This window comes from Pyxicephalus adspersus, chromosome 8, assembly GCF_032062135.1.
Source record: "Pyxicephalus adspersus chromosome 8, UCB_Pads_2.0, whole genome shotgun sequence".
Taxonomy (NCBI): Eukaryota; Metazoa; Chordata; class Amphibia; order Anura; family Pyxicephalidae; genus Pyxicephalus; species Pyxicephalus adspersus.
Window position 1 is genome coordinate 65346265 of NC_092865.1, and position 12961 is coordinate 65359225.

Genomic DNA, 12961 nt, shown 5'->3' on the forward strand with positions numbered 1-12961 from the left:
GAGTCATCCCTGTCAAGAATCATTTCTACAATTTAAGCCAGGATAATAATTGAATTTTAATAAATAATTGAATATCTCTTGATATCTAGTTATTATGTATAAACTAGAAGAATAAACCCAATAAGATCACAATGTAACAACACATCAAGCACAATGTAACAATCTCCCAATCAGTATATGGGATGAGATCCCAGATAATGCTGCAAGCTGTGGTTTACATTATTACTGATGAATAATCCCTCCAAGTGACTTGCTGGGACATCTCATATTTGGAAGCTGCAGCCTTCACCTGTTAATTATTTTTCATATATTGCACTATTAATTAATTATTTGGACAGTTTTTAATCAGGAAGCTGTAATTACTTCTTTTATTGCCCTGTATGTTGACTTTGATTTAGAATGCAAACATAAACATTTATATAGAAGGAATGAAGACAAAACAGAATTTGGTGACTATAAGGTTACATCATAATAGGTTACATTCACAAAACTTTAACATAAGGTTCTGTAATGTAGTCATGTGAGTGTAAATATCAAATTGGAGATGAATGTCATTTAGTAAATGAGTCTACTCATCCTGCTGTGTTGAATTAAGCCCAGTTCCTTTTTTTTTTTTTTTTTTTTCTGTATACTCTAATTTATTCTATTGATTTTATAATTTTATAGATACAATAATATATATATATAAATGTATTTGTTATATTATATTAATCTGTGATTTGCATTGGTATAATAGTAACACCATTAAAAAAAATAATAATATTACAAATATCAATAACATGTAATGTGTAATAATATTATGAATAATTATTACATGTTTAAAGTGTAATAAAATATTGTAATAATTTAAAAACTAATAATAATTATTGCTATTACTACAATTTGACTTATCTATGTCATTAGCTCCTATTTAAGAAATATCAAATAAAAAAAATTCTGCTAATATAACAACCACTAATACTCATAAAATTATTCATTAAAAAAATACAAAATGGTAAAAAAAAATATATTCATTGTAATATTTTTATTTTTCTCTGCTATAATTTTTCTATCCAAGAAACCTCAGCTTTTTCTATGAAAGCATTTTTTGTTTTTTTTACCCACAGCAGAGAAGGTTTGTTTATTTGTGTTTGATTGTTTGTTTCTTTTTTAAACTTTGCATTGTAAAAACTGTAACAATTCTCCTTCTGCTTCTGTTTTCATAAATCATCCTTTTACTGATATGAGTATTAAATACACTGAGTTTTGTTCTCTACACATTTTAATAGGATTCAGTAAAAATACTTTATTTAAATAAAGGGTTCAAAGGCATTTTCATCAGGAGCTCTGTAATTTGCCACCTACAATCAGCCCCAGGATGAAGTCTCCCTGTCTTCCTACTGTGTGGTTGTGTTTGATTTTGTTTGCCCCATAAATACAAAATATAGTCTTTTCTATGGTGTTTGTGTCTGCTTTTAACACGTGTTACTCATGTTACCTTTTACCATTTTGCCTAATTTCGACATTTTTCATATACAATCTAGACTTTGTAAATTAACAAAAAAATACTATATTATAGTAATTTTGAAAAATCTAACTATCTATAAATATGCCAATCTGCCAAAATATATAATTTACTTAAAAATGTACTAATCATGTAATAAGGAAAATCTCAATATAGGGCATTGCATGGCATTTAATACTGATGGTTGGTAAAGACATTTTGCCCAATATTTCCTAAATAAAATAAGGACAAGGGTAAAATAAATGTTCCATTATAGTAAATACGAAGTTTCCTTTTTTCATTCTAGAAGGAATTTTAGGAACAGCAATTAAAAGGTTCTACTTCATCAGTGTTAGTTATTCTGTGATTGACAGGCTGTAGTTTAAAAGGGGGGAAAGGGCAATGCAACAGGCTGAGACCACCTGCTTATAGTTAATATATCAAATATATATATTTATATATATATATATATATATATATATATATATATATATATATATAAAAAATCCTAAATTAAAATAAAATGTGTTGTACTTAAGCCAGTAATAATATGGTAGCTAGTATCATGATAATAATACAGTGTTAACAATTAACAAGGAGCGTAATGACTTCCCCACTGTGTTTCTGCTAGTCTACCAACCTAACACATAAGGGCTAAAAAAAAATACTTTTTTCCTTTATTTGATTATTATGTATAATCCAGCTTCATCACTGTGATAAAAGTGGAGGTTTAAAAAATAAAGACATACAACATATTTAAAAAAAAAGTTTTTTAATGCACTGTTTCGGAAATATGCAACTTTGTTTTTTTCCTTTTTTTACACAACATATAAAAGAGCATGGAAATATTGTCACATTGATCCAGGTTATAAACCTTGCCTTTTTCAAGCTGCTTAAACTTTTTCAGAGGCAATAGAAACTGTCATGAATAGTAGTTTGTCAAGCAACAAGGACAGTTATTTTTTTTTGGCATGTGGTTTACTATTGGAATATTTTGGTGCAGATTAGGAAAAAATGTTTTTTTTTAGTTCCCTTCATCTGAAGTAACTCACATCCCCTTGGACAGACAAATTTTTCTTATAGTATAAAATTCTTTCAATCATAATCCTTTTTTAAGAGAATGATAAAGCCAAAGTTGTGTTTGTAAGGGTACAAGATGTCTGGAGAAATGTTTCCATTTAATATTTAAAATACAAAATTTAGCAATCTCAAACAGATACAAGACAACATTAGAAATGTTGGTGTTGCCTAATATTTATATATACATGAACAGACAAATGTCATATTAAATACGAAGGACAGATAATATTAGAGAATAGTCTACTAACCATTGAGTCACTCTTGCTCTTTACTGCATCTTCAGGCGAATTAAAAAAAAATAAAAGTAAAACAAAAACTTGCTGGAATTTGTAGCTTAAGTGCCTTATTCCATATATTAAAAATCCACATTCTGGAATCAGAATAATTAAAAACGAGCAAAGTCTACCAGCGAGAGGGCCAGGTGCCCTAAAATCCCATGATGCAAGCACAGGAACCTCTTTGGGGTGTTGCTGAATCGGAGAAGTCATCATGCTTAAAGTTTACTGGGACTGGACAATTGGTAAATGTTTCTTGCTCTTAGGTAGGTCATTGTGCTCCACTTAGATTAGGCCAATAGGTGTGCCTCCATGTATTCCTCCATAGACATTGATCCTGATAAGTGTCTTTCAGCTCTTTTTGAGTCTGTTTTTTTACTGTTTTGCCCGGCACGGCAATGGGGTCCTTTACTCCTCCTGATTAATTTCACAGGGTGAGTGCAGTTCCTCAGTCTGTTTCTCTGCCTCCTTTGCCCTCTCCTGCTCTGAAAGCTGTTCGCTGGTTGGGATGGAATTTTTCTTAGGACGACCTTTGGGTTTAGTTGGTGATTCAAGTCCCCCACCTTGCAAAACCTTAATAAAAAACATATGTATGTTAGTAGGATATAGTACATCCAGGTATATTGAAACCAGCACAGAGACATCAGCTCTTTCCATGTGTGTTCTTTAGAAGCAAAATATATTATTTATGTTTGGTCTATGATACCATAAGGCCTGGCACACAAATCCTATTCTTCTGATGAATTCGGGGGTTTGTCTATTTCTTTTTTTATACCATGATAGAGTTGTAGACAGTAAAATATACCAGAAAACAGTTATCTGTGCTTATTTGTGATACATAACAGCATAAAGGGTTGTTTGGAAAACACAGCTAAAGGTGCACTAGCAAAAAGTTAACCTTTGTCAAGGGAAACTTGCAATTTGGTTGCCCACAGAAGAGGATTTGGCAAACAATGGATTTTATAAAGAGCATGTATTGAATACATTTGAGCAGTACTTTACCAGCAGTACTTTATTTGGAATGATGGATGTGTAAGGACAACAAATTACTATGGGCTTCACAAATAAGTAGGCAATTTCCCCAAGCAAACTATAGCATATAATAGGTTTATTGGACATACCAAAATAAATTTGGGATACTGGGTTTGATTCCCACTGGGTAAATATTTGCTATGGGTTTGTGTGTTTCCTCCTGTTGGAATAGGCTTTCTTGAAGTCTACTAGTTTCATATTGGTGGGCCAAACATACTGGTATTTGCCAACAAATTGGCCCATTTTTGGGTATTGTAATTGATGACTAAACATTACTTTGTGAACTCTTCTGTAAATTAGAGTTTTAATTTCCCTGAACTTTTTACAAACTTGTAGATTTTAGGGAAATTTTGAAATTTTAGGAAAAACAAAATGAGGAGTGTTTTCATGGATGTCAAAGGTGCAATGGAATTTTAGTATCTTTGCCTTGCTCTTCTGAAAAATAATGTCCTTAATATGGCCTCATTAGCACACCCTTTACATAACTCCTTTTACAAATTTGTGTTCGGATTTATAAAGAGAAAAGGAAATAATTTACTTTTGGTTGGAAGGACATTTTCAAATAATTTGAGCAACAACCTTAAACATTTATTTTTATTTTCAGTAAAATTAGTTGTGTTCTATAGGGATATTATTATACATTAGAAAAGAGATGAATGATCTCCTAAATGTTGTAGGCCCCTCATTTTTCTTTAAAGAGCTTTAAATTTCCTACTGTGATTTAGCCTGGAAAATGTTTTTAATAAACAACAACAGCATCAAATAATTTCTATTATATATGTCAATTTTAGAAATATGTCATCAATAACCTTATAGAAGCAACAAATTAGCTAAAACGTCTGGAGCTGAAATACAAGCATTCCCATCGCTATCCTCCCCACCAACAGAACAGAATGTGATGGAAGGAAAATCTGACACTGCTACAACACATTATACAAAGCCCAGATAACATGCCTGCAGCTTTAGCTACTAAATAGGTATCAGTGCTCTACTATGTTCATGAAAAATTGTATACAGTATGAGGGTATTTTAAAAAGAAATACTCTAAAGGAAAACGAGATTGGGAAAAACAGAGAAAGGCAAAAAAAAGTACTGAAGAAAAGGGCAACTAAGACCTAAAGGGAGATATAAAGAGAATTGGAATATAGGAGAAAGGATGGGCTGGAGAAGAAAAGGATGAAGAAGACAGAGATGAAAAAAAAGAGAAGAAACATTTAATCAGAGTGAGATTCAGGAAAAAATAAATTAGATGGAAATGGATGGGAAAGAATGGTGGCCAACCAGGTTAAAAATGGTGGAGAAATGAGGAGTTGAGAAAGATGGATAGGGGAGGGTTGCAAGGATAAGTAAGAAAAGGTTAAATAATATGGACAGGCGTAGTGAATTGAGAATCAACGCAAACGGAAAGTGGAAGCTGGAAAATGTAAAGGCGAGCACAAATAAAAGGATAGGGCACGAAAAGTGAAATATACCCAAAAGGCGAAAGAGTGGAAGATTGTTAGAAAGGTGATGGAGCTGTGTAATAAAAAGTAAGAGGAATCTAAAGATGGAGAAGAAGAAAAAGAGAAAAGAGAACAGTTAGTAAAAGGAACATGGATGAAGGAGGAAAAGTAAAATAATAGGAGAAAAAGAGAGGTATTTTGCAATACAAAGGAAAAGGAGGTAGAAAGATTAATTATAGGTTTCTTTAAGCAAAATTCACTTACAATCTTTTTCCATTTCATGCGTCGGTTTTGGTACCAAGTTTTCACTTGTAGTTGACTAAGACCCAAAGATTCTGCCAAATCTATCCTGAGTGTAAAAGAAAGAAATGAAAATGTTACTACAAACTGCACTGGTAAGTGTTATTACATTGTGAATAAATCACGGGGTAACATCAATTAGGTGAATATATTATACTTTGGAATTAGGGCCTAGTTTGTATACCATCACATAGGATAATTGCTTAGCCTGCTCAGTAATAGATAATTTTAGGGTCTTCACGGACAGATCACTTAGAGAATTGGACTGGTTGCTAAAAAAATCTTTCCAATTTATTGAATTGAATCACGCCACTGGGACCTTCCTCGTTTATTGGCCAACATTACATCATACTATGTGCCTTTTTTTGTTTGCAAAATTAGGACTTTTCTAGGATTATAGAAATTGATTTGCTCAGAAATTAACACTTTTGCTTGTTAGCATCCCACAAATTACCGTTACGTAACCTGATCATCACAAGTAATTCTTAAATCAGGCTCATTACTGCAATTCCAATGTTTGAAATGTATATGGATTTTGTTTGCCATTGAGTGCAATTGATTTTAGTGTCCATAATCATTTTAAAAGTGAATTAGAGGGACTAGGATATATGTATTTATGTATATCTGTACCATTAGTTAAGTTGTTATATAATTGTGCATGCAGAGCACGTATGCGGAAAAACAGTTTGCTTTATCAGGGCCCAAAAACAAAAGATAGGTATCATCACAGTTGTAGTAAAACTTGGATTTTTTAATATTTCAAATTGGGCTGATTTACTAAAGTAATACAGACTGTTCATTCAGCATACTAAATGTGTATTGATCTTAGCATCATTGCAAAATCTTTTATTTTTACTTTGCACAGGATTGGGTAAATGTGAATTGCTTTACATGATTCACTGAGCTCAGTAGATATTCACATTTCACTGAACATTTACTTTTCTCATTGGACAGCCTCTATTTATCTATGATAGGCAGTGGGCTCAAACATTTAATTCAGTTTTTTTAACAAAAACCTGTACATAATACTTTCAACATCTAATCACATTTGTACTTTAATTTTCTAAAAAAGCCCAAGTGACAGCAGAGATCTGATCAGAGGCTGTGGACACCTCTAATTTCCTACACTTCAGGTTCATCCCTCATTATATATAATAATCCCTAAGTGCAAGCACCTCCAATCACTTTAAACTGACTCTAAAAACCTTTATGACTTGAGAATGATTCTTGGCTGCAGTATAGAGACTCTTCTTTTCTTAGTGAAGCTCAGTAAATCTGACATTTAATCCACACTGTCATATGCTAATGAGCTGACATTTTACAACAAATGCAACCCAGGCTTCCCAGAACTATCTCCTGACACTTCCTAATCACCAGCAGAAGTTTACAGGGGATTTAAATGTTTACTGTGGCTTTTAAACATTTTAATGAAAAAAGATAATTCATATAAAAACTAAGTCTAAAAAAAAGTATTTTTCCCTATAAACATAATGAACTGACCCTGAAGGCAAAAACATAATCACACAAAAAAAAAAAAAACAACACCCAATCAAAATTCTTAATGATTCCAAAAAATAAAAGATGAGAGCTGATGAGAGAAATTTGGCAAAGACTCAGCTTTGTAGCTCAATTTTTTACTCAAGTTTTAATAAATCATAGCCATCAGCTTTCAGCCTATAGCATTTTTAAATATATATGGGACAAATAAAGGAAAACTACAGAAGCATTTAGGAAGAAAATAAAGGACTTCTGTTCATCATGACCTAAAAGAATTCTGGAATCAAAATAATTTCTGAAGGCAATGTCCATTTATATTCATTTGCATCATTCCAGTCCTAATAAATCTGTTTTAGCCTATAGAAAATATGACACTGTATAAGATACTTTCCCTACATATTTACCTATCTATGTATTTGTCTCTAACATTACTATATCAGTTGCAGTTATCAGCTCAAAGCCAAGAAAATGATCATGGCATGGATTTCATATATATATATATATATATATATATATATATATATATATAAATATATATAAATACTTTTACATAAAAATACTTTTTTTTGTCTGGGGCTGGAATATTTCGTTATGAACTACAGTCAGCAATAAAATCCTTCAAATTCTAAAACTGCTGACAAATCATTTGGAGACAAATCAAGGAGAAATACTCTAGCTGCTATACTCAAGAAAGTGGAAAATGTGCATTGGTTTAATGTTAAATTCAATTCTGTACCTCAATTTTTTATTATATATTTTATTATTAAGTATTCTAAAGGAACTTGTGCCAATCTCTAGACACGGGGGAAATAAGATCCTGAACTCATTGCAATAAATATTAAAGAATAAAAAGGAGATGTATAATTCGATTCATTTGCAAACCTTTCAGACACTATCAGGAATCTCCATTTTTGTCTCTAATTATAATGTTTATAAATGTACTTGAAATAAACCTATAAACCTATAAATAATACAGACACTAATAGCTATACTATATCTGAAACATATATATTAACCTTACTGTAGAACTGCATGACTTTCTATAATACATAGGCAGAAAACTGAATGTCGGGGGCATTAAATAGAATAGGAAGCAAGCAGCAAATGGATCAAATTCAGAAATGTATAAAAAATAAATAGTAAAATCTTTTTTTTTTTTGTTTGATTCGTATATAAATGATTCATAAAAGACAAATCACAGCAGACCGACAGATCCACAAAGCTTAGATACGAAAAAAACTAACTTTATTTCAGCCATGTAAGCAGATAATTGAAATCTCGTTCAGTTTAGCGGAAAATAATTGTAACTTCAGAATAAGGATCACGATTCCTTATATTATTAATATGTTATAATATAATTTATATTATAATTCACACTTTCCCATTACATATCTATATGCTTTTCTATCGTAGATCGTCTATCATTCTATATAGCCATCAATTTAAATTGAAAGGGTGAGTTAGGAGTTTTGGGGTATCCCTAGAAATCCCCTAGAGATTTTGCTTCACTTTTCATATATGAACCCCCTCTTTCGATACAAATTATATATGTATATACTCACACATATATATATACATATATGTATAATTTATATATATATATGTATATATATATATATATATACATGTGTGTGTGTGTGTGATCCAGGCTATCTGTAGTTTACCAATCAAAGTGTATGGTCCCCTAAATATTAAATGATTTCATAATATGTTCCCTTGACAGTCATCTAATAATGTGCACGATGTACTTTCTCTTGTTCATGATTCAGTATTTCAAGTAAACCCAGTCTACTCTATCTAGCTATATATCTATTTCTATCTATATCTTTCTATCCAGGTATATCTATCTATATCTTATTTTTGTATTGATGTGTGCACCATGATTGGCATATAAGAATTTATATTATTTTTTTCTGGGAACAAATGAAGAATATTGAGAATATAGATTGCAATGCATTGATCCCAGAAGCTGTAACCCAAATTCAGACTAGACCTTGTTATGTAAAAATGCTGTATTGCCTATAAAATCATTGCTGCACAATAAAATATCCCATTGGCTGTTTTTGGCAAATGGAGTTTATTCCTGTAATAATTAACAGTATTTGTATTTTATTTGCCAGCTCTAACTAGATTTGTTGCATAGTTTGTATATCTTATTTCCCCTGGTGGGGGCATTATTTGGGTGGTGCCATGGGTGCAATGGCTGACACTTACCTATCAGGGGTTGAGAGATATTTCTGTTTCTCGAACCTCTTCTCCAGGCCCATAAGCTGGAGTTCTGTGAATACGGTCCGGCTTCTTCTGCCCTTCTTGGCTTTGCCTTGCTCGGACACCCCGCTCTCCAGCTTGCCCCGCAGGTGCAGTTCTAGAGGAAGGTGATGGGCGGAACCGGAGCCGCCCTGGAGGCCCGAACTAGCTGCAAGAAGTGCGGAGCTGATGGGGGAGCCCAGACCGGGGCAGGACAGAGGGTTCAGGGGGAACTTGAAGGCCTGCTCTGCCTTTAGTAGGGCTATCGGGAGAGAGAAAAGGTACTATGTTAGAACCCAGTTCATGTTCCGATTTAGCACATAACAATGGGCCGGGTTGCCCTTTTGTGTTAGCACAACATTTCAGATTTTCCTGTTCCACTTTTGTAAATCATGCACAAAAAAAGAACATTATCCGCAGTGGCTATTATAGGGTTAACAAAAACTTTTCTTGGAGCAAGTAACTTTTATTGGATACTGTGTATAGAACCAATCAGCCTGAAGAGAAAGACAAATGTAACCTTTGTAAATGCAACAATTGTATAATAAACATATTGCAACCTGGGGCATGCATAATATAAAACAATGATACTTTCATAGAACTTAAATGTTGTATCCCAAATATATAGATAGAAAGCGATGCAATATAATATAAATAAGAACATAGTGGATGATTCTCTTAGGAGAACATTTAACATTTGATATAATATCATATATCTCTGGGATAAATATCCAGTTTCAATATCAAGGTCTATGTGGACAATTTATTGTATTTACAAATATATGGAATTTACTAACACTTTTCCTAACTTCAGACTGTAGGAAAATGAGGAGTATAGAATCTAGTAGCTGGGTTGTCTTTGAAGCATGTGCAGATAAAATCTGATTTTCTTGTGATTTATTAATTAATGTAAATATCTTATTGTATTGAAAGAAGAATCTATTACCAAATGAGCCTACATCTAAATCTTATTTCAAAATGACTGTAACAGTTTTAATATATATATATATATATATATATATATATATATATATGTATTTTTTTTTTATATTTTAGTTCAATATTTATTTACCATGAACGTCTATTGCTCCATATAGGCATTCTGTTTTATACCAATATATGTGAGCCTAACCGATATCAAATACATAAAAAACTAAAAACACCTATTCTACATCTAAAAAGTGTAAAGTGAAGTTTATAAATAAAAAATGTAATATCCCTAAAGGATGGTTCATCTAATAGTTAAAACAAATCTAATTACATTTTAATCATTTTTTGGTAGTTTGAAGAATAAAATCTTGTAGAGATGGATATATAAACGATAAACCCATAGGATAGGTAGTGCACTTAATATGATATAATATAAAATATGGGCTGCAATGAACCCCAATGCATTGCAGCCAGTGTGTCATGATCAAAGTATAAATCTTAATTTTGCAAATCAGGTATAAAATATGTGGGGCCGCAGTCTGCAAGTTTAGATAAAATATACATTTTTGTATTACTATAATACAGTAGTTTTTTCTTATAACTATATCATAATGTGGGGGAAATTAAAATAATTTGACTCAGTGACAGCTACATGTTACTTATAACTAATAATTTAACTTTTGTTCTCTTTTTGTAGTACGAGATAGTAGGGAATCAAAACTAACAGGGAATTACAAATATGAAATGGTCAAGTACTGTACAGAATGCATTCTACACCAAGAGGATCAGGCCTGGGGTGAAACTACAGAGCTGAGCAACACAATCATGTTATAGTTATATATACTACTACTACTATAATATTAATACTTGGGCTTTTTAGGTATTTCTACATTATTTCTTATTGAAACACCAATACAGTATGTGCATTTATTTTGGTTTTAAACCTATTCTATTATGATATATATATATATATATATATATATATATATATATACCATTCAGTTGAGTTTAGTCTATTTTATATGTAACTATATATATATATATATAGTTGGAACTTTCTTTACTTTATTCATTATTATATATGTAAAATATATAGAGAGAAATTGAGAAGGATATGTATAAAGAGAGAAAGAGATTGGGTAAATGAGAGAGTAATATGAAATATATTGATAGAGTGAGAAAGAAAGGAGAGAAGTAGATTTATACACACATTTTTTTATAAATAGATATAAAATGAAAACAGAATAGTGGTATGGATATTGTTGAAAACATGTACGTGTACAATATATATACATTTATATGTTACCACATACAAGTTTACAATACACATACAAGTTTCTACAAATATCTTGCCCTGTATTTTATATATTTACAGTTATATGTTTGTTCTATTTAAATATATATGTTTTCATATTTAGATCTTATATGTGGATTTAGTACAATTATCAAAAGCAAAAAATAAAAACCTGACATTTTTACAACATTAACAGAACTAATATGTACAGAACAATAAAGCCTGTCACTCCCATGCTCCTATCCTAATAAAAAACTGAATTAAATATAGTATATATATTATTATATATTATTATTATTATAGTATATAATAAATAAAGTAACTGGAAATATTCATAGCAATGGTAATAAAAAGGTTACAGTGTATCCATGTATAATGTTATCTGTATCCAGCTATGGAATAGTTCTATGATAATTTATATAGTATACTTTTAGTTTGTTTTTAGTATATTCCTGCACTTTCTGCTGCTCTGGTCGGTCTGATCTGACACATCCCTATACATGATACGATCACACATCTTCCTACCGAGGTGGTTGTGGTAGGGTCTTGCTGAGAGCAGAGCCTGCACCCCAAACTTGAGCAGCTCCCCGGTGGGTGGAGAAGTTTTGGGGTCCTGATGGTCGGTGAGGATCTCTTCTATCATGAAGCTCCGGTATCGGTGCGATCTGTGATCGGCGAATGTCTCATGGGGGAAATAATGCGCCCCGATATCCAGGGGGTGCTGCATGGTGCTCCGCTGGCCTCTGCACCCCTCTGCTCCGCTATTACAAACTTTTCCCAAAACTCTCCAACAGTCCGATCAGCTAGAGCCGACAATCCTGCTGATGTCCCTGGGAGCCCCTCTCATCCTCCTCGGGGGGTGACAACGTGTGTTTGGATGGTGACCCCAATCAGTGCTGGAGGACATACAGATCCTGTGCTGGGGAAAGTTTGCTGCGGGAATGACACCAGCCTGAAAGTTTCCAAACTTCTCTGGGAGTGCTCGGTAGCCCCACCCCTTCGAGAAAACCAGCCAATTATATCCTGACCTCAGTGTGAGGACATAGCGGAGGGGGCGGAACAAGGGGCGGAGCCGATCACCCTTCCTAACATATCATTTCCCACCATGGCAAATTATCAGCAAGATTATACTCTTACTTTTAATTTAAAACAGGCCTGCAAGCCAATTATATGATCCTGAGTAATGGTGTGATTACATTTCAACAATGATAGACACAGATACACATCATAAATCTACAAAGCAGGTATTTCCTCGTTTAGTTTACACTAAATTACCAGGTGATCGCTTCATGGTCAGAAATAGAGCAAAATCACTCAAAGAAAAGGGATCCTCTCCGGGTGAGATGCAAAATACAACAGTAATCATTATAAATATATATAC

The 12961-nt window shown here is 32.5% G+C and overlaps 1 protein-coding gene across 1 annotated transcript; it reads right to left on the reverse strand.

The window, feature by feature from the left end:
- Positions 1 to 2293: 2293 nt before the first annotated feature.
- On the reverse strand, positions 2294 to 12502 carry BARX1 (BARX homeobox 1). The gene is made up of 4 exons (XM_072419247.1): positions 12106 to 12502; positions 9324 to 9618; positions 5577 to 5661; positions 2294 to 3411 (listed from the first exon to the last, which is right to left on the reverse strand). The coding sequence occupies exons 1-4, from the start codon at positions 12305 to 12307 to the stop codon at positions 3247 to 3249; spliced, it is 747 nt and encodes a 248-aa protein (XP_072275348.1). The 5' UTR covers positions 12308 to 12502; the 3' UTR covers positions 2294 to 3246.
- Between the last annotated feature and the right edge of the window lie 459 nt (positions 12503 to 12961).